Source organism: Panthera onca, chromosome D2, assembly GCF_046562875.1.
Source record: "Panthera onca isolate mPanOnc1 chromosome D2, mPanOnc1 haplotype 2, whole genome shotgun sequence".
In the NCBI taxonomy this organism is placed as follows: Eukaryota; Metazoa; Chordata; class Mammalia; order Carnivora; family Felidae; genus Panthera; species Panthera onca.
Window position 1 is genome coordinate 67,786,017 of NC_138349.1, and position 20,099 is coordinate 67,806,115.

General features: G+C 37.6%; 1 protein-coding gene across 4 annotated transcripts in view; it reads left to right on the forward strand.

The window, feature by feature from the left end:
• The window catches only part of IPMK (inositol polyphosphate multikinase), a 64,757-nt gene that overhangs the window by 17,242 nt on the left and 27,416 nt on the right, over positions 1-20,099 (forward strand). For all 4 annotated transcript variants that reach the window (XM_078434255.1, XM_078434256.1, XM_078434257.2 and 1 more), the window contains exons 3-4: positions 9,551-9,647; positions 15,047-15,219. In XM_078434255.1, the coding sequence (XP_078290381.1) occupies positions 9,551-9,647; positions 15,047-15,219 (270 nt within the window). The remainder of the gene's footprint in view (positions 1-9,550; positions 9,648-15,046; positions 15,220-20,099) is intronic.

The window sequence follows — 20,099 nt, forward strand, 5'->3', positions numbered from 1 at the left end:
GATTATTATATAATGCCCTTCTTCATCTCTTGTTACAGCCTTTAATTTAAAGTCTAGTTTGTCTAAGTATGGCTACTCCAGCTTTCTTTTGACTTCCAGTGGCATGGTAAATAGTTCTCCATCCCCTCACTCTCAATCTGAAGGTGTCCTCAGGTCTAAAATGAGTCTCTTGTAGACAGCAAATAGATGGGTCTTGTGTTTTTATCCATTCTGATACCCTATGTCTTTTGGTTGGCGCATTTAGTCCATTTACACTCAGTGTTATTATAGAAAGATATGGGTTTAGAGTCATTGTGATGTCCATAGGTTTCATGGTTGTAGCGATGTCTCTGGTACTTTGTCTCACAGGATCCCCCTTAGGATCTCTTGTAGGGCTGGTTTAGTGGTGACGAATTCCTTCAGTTTTTGTTTGTTTGGGAAGACTTTATCTCTCCTTCTTTTTTTTTTTTTTTTTTTTTTTTTTAAATTTTTTCCCAACGTTTTTTATTTATTTTTGGGACAGAGAGAGACAGAGCATGAACGGGGGAGGGGCAGAGAGAGAGGGAGACACAGAATCGGAAACAGGCTCCAGGCTCCGAGCCGTCAGCCCAGAGCCTGACGCGGGGCTCAAACTCACGGACCGCGAGATCGTGACCTGGCTGAAGTCGGACGCTTAACCGACTGCGCCACCCAGGCGCCCCTTTTATCTCTCCTTCTATTCTAAATGACAGACTTGCTGGATAAAGGATTCTTGGCTGCATATTTTTTCTGTTCATCACATTGAAGGTCTCCTGCCATTCCTTTCTGGCCTGCCAAGCTTCAATAGAGAGATCAGTCACGAGTCTTATAGGTCTCCCTTTATATGTTAGAGCACGTTTATCTCTAGCTGCTTTCAGAATTTTCTCTTTATCCCTGTATTTTGCCAGTTTCACTATGATATGTCGTGCAGAAGATCGATTCAAGTTAAGTCTGAAGGGAGTTCTCTGTGCCTTTTGGATGTCAATGCCTTTTTCCTTCCCCAGATCAGGAAGTTCTCAGCTATTATTTCTTCAAGTACACCTTCAGCACCTTTCCCTCTCTCTTCCTCCTCTGGAATACCAATTGTGCATATATTATTTCTCTTTAGTGCATCACTTAGTTCTCTAATTTTCCGCTCATACTCCTGGATTTTTTATCTCTCTTTTTCTCAGCTTCCTCTTTTTCCATAATTTTATCTTCTAGTTCACCTATTCTCTCCTCTGCCTCTTCAATCCAAGCTGTAGTTGTCTCCATTTTATTTTGCAGTTCATTGATAGCATTTTTTAGCTCCTCCTATTCCTTAATCCCTTGATCTCTGTAGCAAGAGATTCTCTGCTGTCCTTTATACTGTTTTCAAGCCCAGCGATTAATTTTATGACTATTCTAAATTCACTTTCTGTTATATTGTTTAAATCATTTTTGATCTGTTCATTAGCTGTTGTTATATCCTGGACGTTTTTCTGAGGGGAATTCTTCCGTTTCGTCATTTTGGATAGTCCCTGGAGTGGTGCGGAACTTTGGGGCACTTCCCCTGTGCTGTCTTGAATTATTTGTGTTGGTAGGCAGGGGCGCAGTCAGACCTGATGTCTGCCCCCAGCCCACCGCTGGGGCCACAGTCAGTCTGGTGTGTGCCTTCTCTTCCCCTCTCCTAGGGGCAGGATTCACTGTGGAGTGGTGTGGCCCGTCTGGGCTACTTGCACACTGCCAGGCTTGTGGTGCTGGGGATCTGGCGTATTAGCTAGGGTGGATCAGCAAGGTGCACAGGGGCGGGAGGGGCAGGCTCAGCTCGCTTTTCCCTAGGTGATCCGCTTCGGGAGGGGCCCTGCCGCACCGGGAGGGAGTCAGACCCGCCGGAGGGATGGATCCGCAGAAGCACAGCGTTGGGTGTTTGCGCAGTGCAAGCAAGTTCCCTGGCAGGAATTGGTTCCCTCTGGGATTTTGGCTGGGGGATGGGCGAGGGAGATGGCGCTGGCGAGCGCCTTTGTTCCCCACCAAGCTGAGCTCTGTCGTCCAGTGCTCAACAACTCTCCCTCCCGTTGTCCTCCAGCCCTCCCGTTCTCCGAGCAGAGCTGTTAGCTTATAACCTTCCAGATGTCAAGTCCCGCTTGCTGTCGGAACACACTCCGTCCGGCCCCTCCGCTTTTGCCAGCCAGACTCGGGGCTCTGCTTGGCCGGCGGGCCGCCCCTCCGCCCTGGCTCCCTCCCGCCAGTCCGTGGAGCACACACAGCCTCTCCGCCCTTCCTACCCTCTTCCGTGGGCCTCTCGTCTGCACTTGGCTCCGGAGACTCTGTTCTGCTAGTCTTCTTGGTTATTTAGGCAGGTGTAGGTGGAATCTAAGCAATCAGCAGGACGCGCAGTGAGCCCAGCGTCCTCCTACGCCGCCATCTTCCACCTGTTTCCAATTTTGGATATAGACCCATAAGTGGAATTGGTGGGTCATATGATAATTATACATTAAACTTTTTGAGGAACTGTCGGTGTTTCCCAGAGTGGCTTTACCATTTTATATTTTCACCAGCAATATATGAGGTTTCCAATTTCTCTTATCCTCGCCAACATTTGTTAGGGTTTTGTTTGTTTTTTTAATGACCATCCAAGTGAGTGGTAAAGTGTTAATCTCAGCGGTTTGTTTGATTTGCATTTCCCTAATGGCTAATGATGTTGAGCATCTTTTCATATACTTACTGGCCATGTGTATTTCTTCTTTGGAGTCCTATCTACTCAGATCCTTTGCTTAGTTTTTCATTGAGTTGTCTTTTTTATTTAGTTGTAGGAGTTCTTTATGTATAGATAAAAGTCCCATGTCAGATAGATGAATGGAAGCCAATGAAAATGAAAACAGACATTCCAAAACCTTTCGGATGCAGCAAAGGCAGTCATAAGGGGGAAGTATATAGCAATCCAGACCTTCTGAAAGAAGGAAGAAATGTCTCAAATATACAACCTAACCTTATACCTAAAGGAGCTGGAAAAAGAATAGCCAATAAAGCTGAAAACCATCAGAAGAACAGCAATATTAAAGTTTAGAGCAGAAATCAATGATATCGAAATCCAAAAAAACAGAACAGATCAATGAAACTAGGAGCTGGTTCTTTGAAAGAATTAACAAAATTGATAAACCCCTAGCCAGACTTATCAAAAAGAAAAAGGAAAGGACCCAAATAAATATCATGAATGAAAGAGATCACAACCAACACCACAGAAATACAATTATAAGAGAATATTATGAACAACTGTATGCCAACAAATTGGACACTCTGGAAGAAATGGGTACGTTCCTAGAAGCATATAAACTAGCAAAACTAAAACAGGAATAAATAGAAAATTTGAACAGACCAATAACCACTAAAGAAATTGAATCGGTAATAAAAAATCAAACTAACAAGGGGCACCTGGGTGTCGCAGTCAGTTAAGCATCTGACTCCTGGTTTGGCTCAGGTCATGGTCTCACAGTTTCATGAGTTTAAGCCCCACATCAGTCTCTGCGCTGGCAGCACAGAGCCTGCTTGGGTTTCTCTCTCTCTCCCTTTCTTTGGTGCTGTCTCTCAAAAAAAAATAAACTTAAAAAAAAATCAAACAAGACAAATAGACAAGAGTCTAGGGCCAGATGGCTTCCTGGGGGAATTCTACCAAACATTTAAATGAGAATTAATACCTATTCCTTTGAAACTGTTCCAAAAAATAGAAGTGGAAGGAAAACTTCCAAACTCATTTTATGAGGCCCGCATTACCTGGAGTCCCAAACCAAACCAAACCTTTCCTAAAAAGGAAAATTACACACCAGTTTCACTGATGAACATGGATGCAAAAATTCTCAACAAGATACTAGTAAATTGAATCTAATAATAGATTAAAATAAATATTTACCATGATCAAGTGGGATTTATTCCTGGGCTGCAGGGCTGTTTCAATATCCACAAATCAACAGATGAAAGAAAGAACCGCATGATCCTGTCAATAGATGCAGAAAAAGCTTTTGACAAAATACATCATCCTTTCTTGATAAAAACCTTCAAAAGAGTAGGGATAGAAGGAACATACATACTTCAACATCATAAAGTCCACGTGCAAAAGAGCCACACACCCACAGCTTATACCATCCTCAATGGGAAAATCTCAGAGCTTTCCTCCTAAGGTCAGGAACACAACAGGGATGTCGACTCTCACCACTGTTGTTCAAAATAGTACTGGAAGTTCTAACCTCATCAGTCAGACAACAGAAATAAATAAAAGGCATCCAGATCAGCAAGTAAGAAGTCAGACTTTCACTCTTTGCAGATGACATGATACTCTACATGAGGGGCGCCTGGGTGGCGCAGTCGGTTAAGCGTCCGACTTCAGCCAGGTCACGATCTCGCCGTCCGTGAGTTCGAGCCCCGCATCAGGCTCTGGGCTGATGGCTCGGAGCCTGGAGCCTGTTTCCGATTCTGTGTCTCCCTCTCTCTCTGCCCCTCCCCCGTTCATGCTCTGTCTCTCTCTGTCCCAAAAATAAAAAAAAAAGAAAAAAAAAAAAAAAAGAAAACCCAAAAGACTCCACTGAAAAATTGCTAGAACTGATACATGAATTCAAAGTCACAGGGTTTAAAATCAACATACAAAAGTCTGTTGCGAATGTATACACCAATAATGAAGCAGCAGAAAAAAATCAAGGAATCGATCCCATTTATAAGTACACCAAAACCTGTAAGATACCTAAAAATAAATCTAACCAAACAGGTGAAAAATTTATACACTGAAAACTATAGAATGCTTATGAAAAAAACTGAAGAAGACAAAAGGAAACGGAAAAGCATTCCACGCTCATGGATTGGAAGGACAAATATTGTTAAAATGTTGATACTGTCCAAAGCAATTTACACATTCAGTGCAATCCCTATCGAAATAACAGCATTCTTCACAGAGCTAGAGCAAACAATCCTAAAATTTTTATGGAACCAGAAAAGACCCCCCAAATGGCCAAACAGTTTTGAAAAAGAAAACCAAAGCTGGAGGCATCACAATTTGGGACTTCAAGCTGTACAAAGCTGTAATCACCAAGACAATATGGTACTGACACAAAAACAGACACATAGATAAATGGAACAAAACAGAAAACCCAGAAATGGACCCACTAATGTATGGCCACCTAATCTTTGACAAAGTAGGAAAGTGCACCCGATGGAAAAAAGTCTCTTCAGCAAATGTTGGGAAAACTGGACCACTTTTTACACCATACACAAAAATAAATTCAAAATGGATAAAAGACCCAAATGTAAGATAGGAAACCATCAGAATGCTATAGGAGAATACAGGCAGTAACCTCTTTGACCTCTGCCGCAGTAGCTTCTTACTAGACATGTCTCCAGATGCGAGGGAAACAAAAGCAAAAATGAACTATTGGGACCTCATCGAGATACAGTGCTCCTGCACAGCAAAGGAAACAATAAACAACAGTAAAAGGCAACTGACAGAATGGGAGAAGGTATTTACAAATGACATATCTGATAAAGGGGCCTTCCAAAGAAGGCAGCCGGTTGGCTAATAGACACATGAAAAGATAGATGCTCAACATTTCTCCTCATCAGGGAAATACAAATGAAAACCACAATGAGGTACCACCTCACACCTGTCAGAACGGCTAAAATTAACCCAGGAAACAACAGATGTTGGCAAGGATGTGGAGAAAGGGGAACCCTTTTGCTCTGCTGGTGGGTATGCAAACTGGTGCAGCCACTCTGGAAAACAGTATGGCGGTCCCTCAAAAAATTACAAATACCCTACAACCCAGCAATTGCAGTACTAGCAATTTATCCAAAGGATACAAAAATGCTGATTTGAAGCAATTTTTATAGCTGCACTATCAACAGTAACCAAATTATGGAAAGTGCCCAAATGTCCATCAACTGATGACAGATAAAGATGCACACATGTATACGTCTGTATACACACACACACACACACACACACACACACACACACACAGGAATATTACTTGGCAATGAAGAAGAATGAAATCTTGCCATTTGCAACAACATGGATGGAACTACAGTGTATTATGCTGAGTGAAATAAGAGAAAAATATGATTTCACTCGTGAAATTTAAGAAACAAAACAGATGAACATAGGGGAAAAGAATGAAAAATAAAATAAGATAAAAGCAGAGAGGGAGGCAAACCATGAAAGACTCTTAAATACAGAGAACAAACTGAGGGTTGCTGGAGGGGTGTTGAGTGGGGGGATGGGCTAAATGGGTTTTGGGCATTAAGGATGGCACTAGTTGGGATGAACACTGGGAGTTGTATGTAAGTGATGAATCACTGGGTTCTACTCCTGAAACCAATAGTACACTATATGTTAACTAACTTGAATTTAAAAAAAAAAACTTTTTTTTTGTCCAAGATCATTTAAATAGTTAACAGTGGCCCCAGGATTTGAACTTAGGCAGTCTGGTTCTAGAATATGTGCTTTTAACTGCTACACACTGTCTCTTGTTTGAAGAATGTATTTTATATTCACTCTGTAAAAGTCTTGTACATAATGTATTCTAGGTACCTTATTTTTTATTATTGTAAATAATATTTTTTGAGGTAAGTTTCCCAGTGATTGCTAATATAAGAATGAAAACGTTTGTACAGTGTTTCTTATATCTAGTAATCTTGTTGAACTATAACAGTTCTAATTGTTTTCTATGTAAGCAGTTCTGTGATTGGAAGGGTTTTTTGTTGCTGTTGTTCCTTGTATAGATATATATACACATACATTTTTTAAATGTTTATTTTTGAAAGAGAGAGAGAGACAGAGCATAGAGCATGAGTGGGAGAGGGACAGAGAGACAGAGGGAGACATAGAATCTGAAGCGGGCTCCAGGCTCTGAGTTGTTAGCACAGAGTCTGACTTGGGGCTTGAACTCAAGTGCTGTGAGATCATAATGTGAGCCGACACTTAACTGACTGAGCCACCCAGGCACTCCTGAATCCATGTATTTCTGTCAAGTAGTTCCAGTTCTGTGCTATATAGAAGCAATGATGGGAGGGGGGAATGCATCTTCCTCTCAGTTAACATTTCTCCATTTAAGTATGACTTTCTAAGTTTCTGATTACAAATTTCTTCTCAGGTTAAGGAAATTGCCTGTTGTGTGAGTCAAGAAACAAATGGTACACTTTGTTTATTTACCAGGGTGTGGTTAGAGTTTAAGGCCACTTGCAAGAGATAATGCTTTACTATCCCTGGGCCTAAAAGGGTAAAGAAAGGGAGTGGTTACTAGAACCCAGGGAAGTTAACTTTAGCAGAAGTCTTGTACTGAGAAGGAGGGAATTAGAGAAGTAAATAACCTGACCTCAACTCTTTTCCTACCCTCCACCGTCTTGCTCCATTAAGCGACAAGGGACCCCCATTGATACAGTTGAGTCAAATTAGCTTCTTGGAAAAAGAGGAAGATACATAGCATCTTTTCTATCTTTATTTCAAGAAACAATTTAAAATATGAATGGGTATTGAATATTTTTCACCTACCTTTTCTGTATTTATTGAAATGATTTTATGAGTTTCCTCCTTTAATCTGTTCAATCTGAACTATTATTTTCGTCACATATTTTCTTTGTCTGGTTTTGATATCAGGTTTCTTTTAGCTTCATGATATGAGTTGAGGAGCATTTATTTTTCTGTTTTGTGGAAGAATTTGTATCAGATAAGGATTTTGTTCCTTAAAGTCCTGATAGAACTTAACTAAATTCATCAGAGTAGCCAAATGTCTGTCTCTGTCTTTTCTTTTTCCCTTTCCTTTTTTCCTATCCTTTTTTCATTTCATTCTCTTTCCTGGGAAAGGATAGATTTGTAACCACTGATTCAGTTTCTTAAATATCTTGAATTTTTGTCAATGTGATAGTAAAATATAGTTGGATTATATTTTAATCTACTTATGACTCCTTTTTTATTCCTGATGTTGTTTATTTGTTGCTTCTATCTTTTTCTATATCAGCATTGCCACCAGCATTTTTGGAGTAAAATGGTAGGGGAAGGGAGAAGATGCCAAAGTTTTTACTGTTCAGTAGTTAGACTTTCATTTACTCTCCCTGTTTTAGGATAGTAACTCTGACCTCCTCTGTGTCCACCTTTATGCCTAGACCCTAAATTCAGAGATCCTTTGGTTGAAGTCTTTGGAGTGGATCTTTATGAAGCCCAAACATCACTGCTTAGCTTACTGCTTTTGATTTCCTCTTTACTTATATAGACCCCTATGAATTTCCTTTCTTTCCTTGGGAGCTCAGCTATGCATTTTAGAAAATATTTGTTATATTTTATCCTACATCTCTCTAGTAGAAAAGTTTTTTAGGTTATCTAGTCCGGTGTGTTGAAGTAAATACCAGGCCTAGTACTTTAAAAAAATATTTAAAGTAAAAAGGGAAAGTTTATCTCTCTACTCTTCCAGTTCTTTTATCTTTTTCATGAATAAAAATATCATCAACTTCTTTAACTACTAAGTACATAGAGATATACCTAGTTCCTCCATCTTGTTGTTATGTCATCATGAACACTCTGCCCTCTGTTCCTTAGGCCAGGAACAGAGAGATGATAAGGTACACCCTTCTCTTAATTACCTTGGCCTAGAAGTGACTAATACCACTTCTGCTCACATTTCAGTAGATCACATGGATATTTGGTGAGTGTATGCCACACTTGAGTTCATTCTGTAGAATTGGCTTGTAGGTGTAACTACTTGACATGAATATGGCTTGACAAATATAATTAGAATTGTAATACTAAGATTTCATAAACATTTTACACCCATAAACTTTAATGGTTTTGGATAATTAGGTAGACCATATTGTGAGAGTTTGTTGGATAAAATGTCTTATAAGTTGTGTTTTAAACAAAAATAGTTTCTTTCCCTCATCTTTTAGGAAACAAACAATCTAGTTCCAGGATACAGGAACATTTTAGTATTTTCTAGAATTATTATTGGTTATAAATCAAGGAATTAAATGCACAATAATTGGACTTAATTAAGTTAAAGGATAATTTTTTTAAAGGTAAAATCACAACTCCCTTGTAGACATGAAATAAATAGTTGTTAAAGATTTTGTTTAATGAGGGAACCAAGCAGATATTGAAACTGGTTCAGAAGAGAAGCCAAAGAAGAACAAATTTATAAGGAATAAGGGAAGTTAAAATAAGTATATATGTGTGGATACTGAATTCCCCCCTCCCATGGTGGGTAGAGGGTGGAGGGAAGTCAGTTGAACCTCCTCTGGCCAGAATTTATTTATGTTTCTGTGGACAGGAATTATTTTGTATTTGCGTAAAGCTTTATCTACATTTTACGTAGTTGTAAAATAGTTCAAGGACAGTGAAAAGCTAGAATTAGATGAAGAAGAATGTGCTGTAAACAATATGCAGTTTTTCCTTGGAGATACACAGTAATCTTTTTTTGCTTCCAAATGTATTTCCAGCTGAAACTCATACCAGATAAATTATGATTCAACAGTATTGTTTTTTTTTTTGAGAAATATGTAGGGCAATTATAAAGCATTATAAGAAACCAACATGCAAATGTTTTATTTATCTATATTTCAGGTTTATGCTGCTGATTGTACTGATGGTGTTCTTTTAGAGCTACGAAAATATTTGCCAAAATATTATGGCATCTGGTCACCTCCAACTGCACCAAATGGTAACCTTTTCTTAAGAATCCATCCTTTAGTATTAATTCATGAGAGTAGCTTTTTAAAAGTCTGTATATAAAATCAAGCCTAGTATTATACAAACAATATATGTGTGTTTTTCTTTCTAGTATTTTTTCTATTTCATTAAGGAAAACTTAATACTTTTGCTTTTCATAACCAGTTTCTTAAATGGTATGTAACATTAATGATCAATTTGTTGTATTTGAATAAAAAAATCTACATACTTAGTACTGTATTAATTTATAGATGTTCTTTTTTCCTAATTTATTGGACAGTTTCCCATTTTGAGTAGGAAAAAAAAATATTTTCTTTGTTTGACTTTGTCTCTGTATCTCCTATCCCCATCTCTAGGTTCTAAATTGCAGTCTTTTAAAAACTGCTAAGTTTCATGGTTAGAGGACAAAATGATCTATGTAAAGTCACAGCATTTCTTTCTTAGTGAATGCTTGAAGCAGTGTTTGCCTTTTCAAGGCCTTTGACAGAACAAATTTTATTTAAACAAGTAACATGACTGCCTAAAAATTGAAGAAGGTTCATGAATGGGGGAAGAGTTTTAAACTTGACTGGGTTTCCTTCTACTAACTTACTAGGTGTGCCATGTTTCATTTTTAGGGGAATCACGGTATCTCCCTTTGAGTATCCTCAGTTAGGTAATAGTAAATCTATGATTCCCTGGGAATTCTGTATTTCAGTTATATGAAAAGAGTGAGCCTAGCTTTTCTTTTTCCTTTCTCCCTTCTTTCTTTTTTCTTTTGTTCCTTACTCCTTCCCTTCCTTTCTTTTTTTCTTTCTTTCTTGTCTTTAGTCCAATATACATATATTTCATATACATATAATACATATGTTATACATACATATATCCCTGATTCAGATCAGCACCTTAAATTGTTTCACAAATCTTTATGATCACCTTTACTTTATAGAGATTTCCATTGTAATGTAAGATATCTGGATTCCATTAAACTTTGCTACTAATTGCTATTTAATTTTGAGCAAATCATGACTCTTCAGTAAAGTGACATTGAAAGATTAACAAAGGTTGCTGAGGATGGGACTAGATTCAACATCTAGAAAGTAAATACTCAGTTTAAAAAGATTATTAAGAAGGAGTAGAATACTGAGCAAATGGCAAGAAACACTTGGTTTCTACCTTGATTATGTCCAAATTTTGAGAACTAAGAAACTGCTAAATATGTGAATTAAAGAACAACTAAATAGAAATTTGGCTAACTCGTTAACCTTTCTGATCTCTACTTTTTCTACTATAAATTGAAAATAATACCACAGAGAGTTGAGAAGATGCATGTTATGTTATGTGAGAATGCTTTGAAAACTCTGTATTCTTATTTGAATATAAATGGAAATTTGGTGCTACTGAGATGAGAAGATGAAGTAGGGAAAATGAAAGAAGAGAGGAGAAAATGCAAATAAAAGGAGTAAAAGAACAGGAATAAAAAGTGTATATGTACAGAGTGGCTCAGTACTAGCAACAACTGCCTCAGGGAATTTCCTATTCCTTTTCAATTTTTTACCTCTGGAAGAAGTTAGATGAGAACTGCTGCACCATGCAGGTGCTTAGCTTTGATTTTAATAGAGTTTATGGAATCATTTTTCCGTTTTTATCCTTTTGATTATAAATGAAATTAATATAAAATGGGAAACTTTTGTACATGTTTAGCCAACAGGGTCATGAAAACAAATTCTCTTAAATTTTAGTGGAATACTGGGGCGCCTGGGTAGCTCAGTTGGTTAAGTGTCCGACTCTTGATTTTGGCTTAGGTCATGGTCTTAACAGTTCATGGGATCGAGCCCCATGTTGGGCTCTTCATTGCTGGTGTGAAGCCTGCTTGGGATTCTCTCTCTCCCTCTCTCTGTCCCTCCCCAACTCATTGTGGGTGCTCTCTCTCAAACATTAAAAAATATTTTAAAAATTTTAGTAGAATACTGTGGTTAGCATTACTTTATTTTGCATATGAAATAACTGGCCTTTTATTCCCCCTTTGGGCATCTTTTTTTTAGGTGCTCAGAGTAGAGATTTATAAAACTTGATACAGTTCTTACAATCCAAAGTAGTAAAATGTAGAAAGTACTGCCAGTTTGCTCAGCAAATTATTGTAACTTTGAGAGAAGCCTAAGAATGTGCTGATTGATAAGGTTTTTTTCTTTTGATTTTTTATGATAGCTTTATCAAGACGTAATTTATGTACCATAAAACTCACCCATTTAAACTATACAATTCAGTAGTTTTTAGTATATTTATGGAGTTGTACAGTCATCACCATTAGTTAATTTTAGAGCATGACTAATGGGATTTTTTTGAAAGGTAAAACATTTTTTGCTGATACTATCTTTAAAGATTTTGAACTAGTTATATATATTAAATTACATTTGTATCTGTGTATAAACATATGCCTAGTACATGTACTGTCAAAAGCCTTTTATTGATAGTTCTTTAGGGAAATAGAGAAGTGTATCTTCAAGTAGGTTTGAACAAATTGAGAGTTTTCAATTGTAATCTCAGTCAGCCTTATTGATTATTAGGTTTCTGGATCTAGCTACTAGTCAAATTTTAGGAAGCGTGGACTGAAATAAGTTGGCATACATGTCTGTTCTCTCCTTTACACTTAAATCAAATTTGGAGGCTCAAAATCTCTGCTTATAATTCTACTTTCAGCTTATTTTGGTCTTGGAAATGACTGATGATTGAAGTGGAAGGCAGAAGTAAGGCCTTCTCTGATTTTCCATATGGCTTCACAGTTGGCCAGAGGTTCCTTATGTGGCCTTTTCCCCTTTTTGAGAGGTTCAGAAATGAAGATGGTAATCAATACCTAGTAGATTTTCTAGATATGGCAGGGAAGAATTTGATGAAACTTGGAATCTGTATTCTCATAATTTATACAATCAATAATATTCAGTAAGGGGTCTAAATAAGTTTTTCTTCAGCTCCCTAAATGCGTTCTGCCTTGTCTTTCCTTTAAAGGAACTAATTATCTCATCTTTACTATTTAGTTAATACAGGTCTTTCAATTTTTCCACAATATTTCATATGTCTATTTTTTTCTCTTTTGACACTGGGAATTTTCTGCCTCTTTCTTAGAGGGTTGGAAATATATTCCAGCAGTAGAAAACTTGCTATAGGAATTTTTTATGCTTAATGTATTAAAAGCAATGTAAGTATTATATTTGAAATATAAACCTTGTTGCTAAAATTTTTACACAGCTACGGAAAGAGGGATGGATCTGTGTACTTTCTCTCAAGGTAGCTGGAGATGGGAGGAGAGAATCAGAAGGGGCCTGTTCTGTGCTTTTTTCCCCCATCTTCTCACCCCATCCTATGGTTTTTTTTTTTTTTTTTTTTTTTAATGTTTATTTATTTTTGACAGAGAGAAAGAGCTTGAGCAGGGGAGGGGCAGAGAGAGAGGGAGGCACAGAATTCGAAGCAGGCTCCAGGCTCTGAGCTGTCAGCACAGAGCCCGATGCGGGGCTCGAACTCACAGACCGTGAGATCATGACCTGAGCTGAAGTTGGACGCTCAACCAACCTAGCCACCCAGGCGCGCCCCGACTGTGGTTATTTTTTAAAGCACAGAAGCTTGGGTGGGTTCCAGTCTTGAACAGGATAGTCTCACTGTGCCATTACCTTTCACTATCAACAATCCATGTCTGTGTCCAGACCTTTTGTTTTCTCTTATTGAACAAGTCTGTTTGTGAGAGGCTTTCTTTAAAATGTGTCATACTCCTTGTGTGCCAGTGCTGGTCTCTTACGCTATAGCTTTTTATCATATTTGGGCTTGACTTAACCTACTTCTACACAGTCCTGACCTTTCCCCAGTCTTCCTTTGACTAAGGGATAAAATTTATGTCTTTATTTTTTATCCTTTCAATGAAAAGATTTATGGCCCTTAAATCTGAGGGGCTTAGCACTTTCTCAAGCCCTGTCAGGGTTGTTCTCCTTTTTGGTTCAATGCAGTCTTCTTTGTTGTAATTTAATAACTATGCTAGTCTTGGTGGGTCAAGGTAAAAGAAAAAAGTGTGAAGTCTTTTTTGTCTGGTGGCCTTTTATTTAATTAATCGAAAATACATACCTTTTCTAACTTTGTCACTTTGGTGAAAAGCAGAGGTGTGCCTGGGTGGCATTGTCAGTTAAGCATCTGGCTCAGGTCATGATCTCAGGGTTTGTGGGATTGGACCAGCATCAGATGCTGCACTGACAGCATGGAGTCTGCTTGGGATTCTCTCTCTTTCCCTGCTCCGCTTTGTGCTCTCGCTCACTTGCTCTCCCAAAATAAATAAATATACATTTTTTAAAAAGCAGATAAATTCTGTTTTTGAGAAAAAGTTTTTAGGAGAAATGCTTCTCATGTTCATAAGTGAAAATTATGATCTCATTCAGAACTTTGGGAAGATTCTTTCAAATAAAAAGGGGAAGAATTTCTTTCCTCCATTCCTTTAGTGTAGCTAGATCCCTACTTTCAGGCTAAAGCTATAATTAGTTCAGCTATAGTATGTAATAACTGGGACTTCTATAATCTTTTACTTGAATCTCCATTTATAATAGTTTTCTATGGGAAGATGTATGCAGAATGCCAAAGAGGTTTACAGATGAACTTTTTGATGAATGCCTATATTCTAAAAAGCAAGATATTTATTTTCCTTTTTAGAGTATTAAGACTAAAATGTGTATTTGGCAGTGACCGTATTTTAAATTGACTTACCTTTCTTAAGCTATAGTTCTGTTGTATACTCTGTGCGAAGGATTTATTCCTATTACTAATTAAACATTTTTTTAATGTTTATTTTTGAGAGAGAGACAGAGTATGAGTTGGGGGAGGGGCAGAGAGAGAGGGAGACACAGAATCTGAAGCAGGCTCCAGGCCCAGAGCTATCAGCAAAGAGCCTGACATGGGGCTAGAACTCATGAACTGTAAGATCTTGACCTGAGCTGAAGTCAGACGCTCAACTGACTGAGCCACCCAGGTGCCCCTCCTATTACTAATTTTCAATGAAGAATTTTAAAAATTATTAAAATACTGAGAGATCTAGTGAGGCATAGATGACATAAACTGTATTCTCAAAGGGGAATACATTTCTGGAATAGCTTTTAAAATAAGTTATTTTTAATGTCCTTATATCTATTTCATGCCTTTGCTTATGAATATTGTTTAATAACCTCCTGAAGAGTTTCTGAGTGATATTTACACTTGTTATAAATTTGTTGGTCAGTTTTTTTTTTTTTTTCCCCAGATGGAGTGATAATAATTGTTGACTCTGGATTTGTTTTAACTTTTTTCTCAGTTTTAAGATTTCCTCATTTTGTTTTCCCCTGGTAGTTATTTGAGTAGTAATATGTTTGCCTATTACTAATTAAAGTTTTTCTTTAATAACAGATTTATACCTAAAACTGGAAGATGTGACCCATAAATTTAATAAGCCCTGTATAATGGATGTAAAGATAGGGCAAAAGAGTTATGATCCTTTTGCCTCATCTGAGAAGATTAAGCAACAGGTCAGCAAGTACCCATTAATGGAAGAGATTGGGTTCTTGGTGCTTGGCATGAGGGTAAGAGTGATTATTTGTAACATTTCTTTTTACATGTTCTTCCCTTGAAAATTATAGATGTTATTATAATAGCTATATATTAGAAGATAATATATTTTGGATTTGGGTTGTCCATATTTCCCCCAATGAGGGTAGAGATTTTTATCTCTTGTTCACTAATATATGGTCAGTGTCTGGAATGATTCCGACAAACAGTATGTAATTAATAAATGAATAAATGGCTGAACTGTAAGACTCGCTTAGGTAATTTTGTTTTTAGGAAGCTTAAGTTTAGGTGCAAAGTAAATAGCATGATAAGTAAACGTGATATTATTATGATTTTGCCATGAGAAAAGTGCTAAGTTTATATGTTCAGTTATTTTTCTATATTTTTTTAAATAGAAAAGGAAAATTAAAAATTAGGTTATTGCTTCAGCCGTGATTTAAAACGGTTAAATTTGCTCATGATTCTGTGGGTTGGCAGTTTGAATTGGGCTCAGCTGGTCAATTTGCTGATCTCACACAGGGACACATATGGCTATGCTCATCTGATGGGTCAGCTAGAGCTAGACAGTCTAAAACAACCTCACTCTCATGTCTGGGAAATGGTACTGTTGGCTGGATCCTTCTCCCTGTGATCTCTCATGTTCCAGAAGGCTAACTGGAGCTTCTTCATGTATCACAGTCCAAGAATGCAAGAGTGAGAGCTAAAAGGGCTCTTGAAAGCTACATTAGAAAGTCATTTACTGTCATGTCTATGGAATTTTATAGGTCAAAGTATATCACAGGGCCAGCCTGTATTGATAGGGAAAAGAAACAGACTCCACTTCTGATTGTAGGAATAGAGAAGTCGCCATACAAATGGTAGTGCACACAAGAATGGGAAGGATTGTTGAGGCTATCTTTGTAAATAATATGCCACAGTTAAAAAGTGATGTGGAATAAAATCCTCTAAGCAAACGGTATGCCTTCTAAATGTGTGGAGGTAAAATTTGTATATATGATAAATGATTGCTTACCTTTATAAGCATAATGGGTAGTTTTGAAATTCATCATGTAAGATGATATATAGGTCTTCCTTTTGACTTTTAAACAGGTAAGTTAATATCATCATGTAGGATGATATATAGGTTTTCCTTTTGACTTTTAAACAGGAAAGTTAATAGGAAGCATTATAGATGAATTGTTAATGTGATGGTAATAACAGCACAGTTGAATTTGGTATTCTGATTGTAAATAAGACCAAAGAAATTAGAATAGAAAACTATAATTAAATATGGGTATATGGTAAAGAAAAAAAGGGTAATGGAATAATATTAAAACAAACAAGGAATAAACATCCCATGGGAATCTAACTGGGCAACTTTTTAACCTTCACTGTTGTCAAATCCCTTTCTCTCCTACTTTCCATTCCCACTTTTAGCTGATGACTTTGCCTTCAAAAAAAATAAATAAAAGCCATCAGACAGGATTTCCTTTAATTTTCTGCTGACAGATATAAATACCTAACCTGCAAGTACTTTCATTCCCTCTTTATTCCTGTCACGTTGAAGAATTTTCCATCCTTCTGTCTAAGCATAACTCTTCCTATGTTCTCTGGATCTCAGTCCTCTCCACCTCTTTAGGAACCAAATACTGTTGATTTTCACTTGTTTTTCTTATATGTTCAACTTCTCTCTGTCTTTCTCTCTCTATTGACTCTTTAACTTTTGTTTTAAATATGATCAAATTACTCAAATTTTTCAGGAACAAAACCTCAAAACCCATAATTACTGTGCTCTGCTCTCCAGCAGAGAGACTTGCTCCCCTTTACAACTGAACTAGTTATTTCCATTTAATATTCTTAAACTCATTCCAATCTGGCTTCTGTTCCATCCTGCCTCCAGATTTGCACGTCCCTAAGATCCCTGAAGACATCTCCATTGTTACTAGATTCAAATGGCATTCTTTTTTTTTCTTAAATATGAAATTTATTGTCAAATTGGTTTCCATACAACACCCAGTGCTCATCCCAACAGGTGCCCTCCTCAATACCCATCACCTACCCACCCTTCCCTCCCACCCCCATCAACCCTCAGTTTGTTCTCAGTTTGTAAGAGTCTCTTATGTTTTGGCTCCCTCCCTCTACTCACTTTACTTCGCTTTGAAAAGCAGCTTTCAGTGCTAAGTCCTTCTTGAAACTGTCCTCTTAGTGTTCATGACACTACGTAGTCTCCTGGCTTTTTCCTAAGACCACTTTGTAGTCTTCTTGTCCAACTCATTTCTTTTTATTTATTCTTTAAATATTGAGGTATTTTGTTCAGTTCCATTTTACTGCCTCCTTTTTTCTGTTTCTTCCTAAGCAGTGTCTTTGTTCTTACCGATTCATTTTTCACTTATACTGATAACAGTCTACTGATAGCTAGATACTGGGATAATGTAAAGACATCTAGAATGAATACATAAAAAACGGACACACATCCCTCTTACAAACTACAACCACATAAATAGTAACATCTGTTATTCCCTATCCCAATAAAGGCATCACCATACAAAGTTTTACAAAGGAGAAAGCTTGTAGTACTGTCACATTTTAGAACCATCCATCATTCCTATTGATCTTAGTTCCCAAACACCTCTTGAGTCCAGTTATCTCTTCTCAGACTCTAGTCTCTTAACTGATATCTCAAGTTCAATTTTGCTCTCTTCCAGTCTGTTCATCAAACATTGCAAAAGGTCTATTTATCACATTTCCCTATTTAAAAACTCTTTAGTGGGTTTCCATTACCTTTAGGGTACGTATACAGGATAAATAAGGCATTGCATGATTTGGCATTCTTGGGATATGTGGCTTCCCCAGACAAATAGAGGTTCTTCTTTTTGTATCTCTCTCTCTTTTTTTTTTAAATTTTATTTTATTTTTTTTTAAAGTTACATCCAAATTAGTTAGCATATAGTGCAACAGTGATTTCAGGAGTAGATTCCTTAATGCCTCTTACCCATTTAGCCCATCCCCCCCTCCCACATCCCCTCCAGTAACCCTCAGTTTGTTCTCCATATTTATGAGTCTCTTTTGTTTTGTCCCCCTCCCTGTTTTTATATTATTTTTGTTTCCCTTCCCTTATGTTCATCTGTTTTGTTTTTTAAAGTCCTCATATGAGTGAAGTCATATGATTTTTGTCTTTCTCTGACTAATTTCACTTAGCATAATACCCTCCAGTTCCATCCACATAGTTGCAAATGGCAAGATTTCATTCTTTTTGATTGCCAAGTAATACTCCATTGTACATATATACCACATCTTCTTTATCCATTCATCCATTGATGGACATTTGGGCTCTTTCCATACTTTGGCTATTGTTGATAGTGCTGCTATAAACATGGGGGTGCATGTGTCCCTTCAAAACAGCACACCTGTATCCTGTGGATAAATGCCTAGTAGTGCAATTGCTGGGTCGTAGGGTAGTTCTATTTTTAGTTTTTTGAGGAACCTCTATACTGTTTTCCAGAGTGGCTGCACCAGCTTGCATTCCATCTCTCTCTTTTTTTTTAATGTTTTATTTTGAGAGACAGAGACAGAGAGACAGACAGAGTGAGAGCAGGGGAGGGTCAGAGAGAAAGGAAGACACAGAATCTGAAGTAGGCTCCAGGCCCTGAGCTGTCAGTAACAGAGCCTGACACAGGGTTCTAACTCATTGAACCATGTGGTCATGACCTGAGCTGAAGTCGGACACTTAACCGACTGAGCTACCCAGGCTCCCTGTGTTTGTATCTTTTTAATAAAAACTTTATTGAGATATAATTTATACATCACTCAATTCACTCACTTAAAATATATGGTTCATTGGTTTTAGTATATTTATAGAGTTGGGCAACCATCACCATGTTCAACTTTAGAATATTTTCATCACCCCGGAAAGAAATGCCATACCTATAGTCACCCCTCATTTTCTTCCAGTCTTTCTTTTTTTTTTTTTTTTTTTTTTTAATTTTTTTTTCAACGTTTTTTATTTATTTTTGGGACAGAGAGAGACAGAGCATGAACGGGGGAGGGGCAGAGAGAGAGGGAGACACAGAATCGGAAACAGGCTCCAGGCTCCGAGCCATCCGCCCAGAGCCTGACGCGGGGCTCGAACTCACGGACCGCGAGATGGTGACCTGGCTGAAGTCGGACGCTTAACCGACTGCGCCACCCAGGTGCCCCGCTCTTCCAGTCTTTCAATGCCCCCTAGCGTTAGGCAACTCTGATCTACTTTCTGTCCTATAGATTTGCCTCTTCTGGACATTTCATATAAATGAAACTGTGTGATACACTGGATGGTCTATGGTGACTGGATTCTTTCCACTTAATGTTTTCAAAGTGCATCCATATATCAGAATTGTATTCCTTTTTTTTGCTAAGTAATGTTTCATTGTATATATATGCCACATTTTCTTTATCCATTTATTGATAGGCATTGAGTTTCCATTTTTTGGCTATTATCAATAATGCTATTATGAACATGAATGTACAGGTTTTTACATGTGCATATGTTCTTATTTTGTGTAGATTTCTAAGTTTGAAATTAGCAGCTCCTGTGGTTAAGTTTGTTTAACTTTTTAAGAAACTGCCAAAGTCTTTTTCCAGTTACTGCACCATTTTACATTCCTACCAGTGTTGTATTAGCGTTCCAGTTTCTCCACATCCTTGTCCAACCCTTGTTAATTGTCTTTTTTTTTTTTAAACCATTGCCATCCTAATGGGTGTGAAGCAGTATGTCATTATGGGTTTTTTTTATTTTTTTTACTGTTTTTTATTTATTTTTGAGACAGACAGAGTGTAGGGAATGGGGGGGAAGGAGAGAGAGAGAGAGACACAGAATCCGAAGCAGGCTCCAGGCTCTGAGCTGACAGTACAGAGCCTGACACGGGGCTCGAACTCA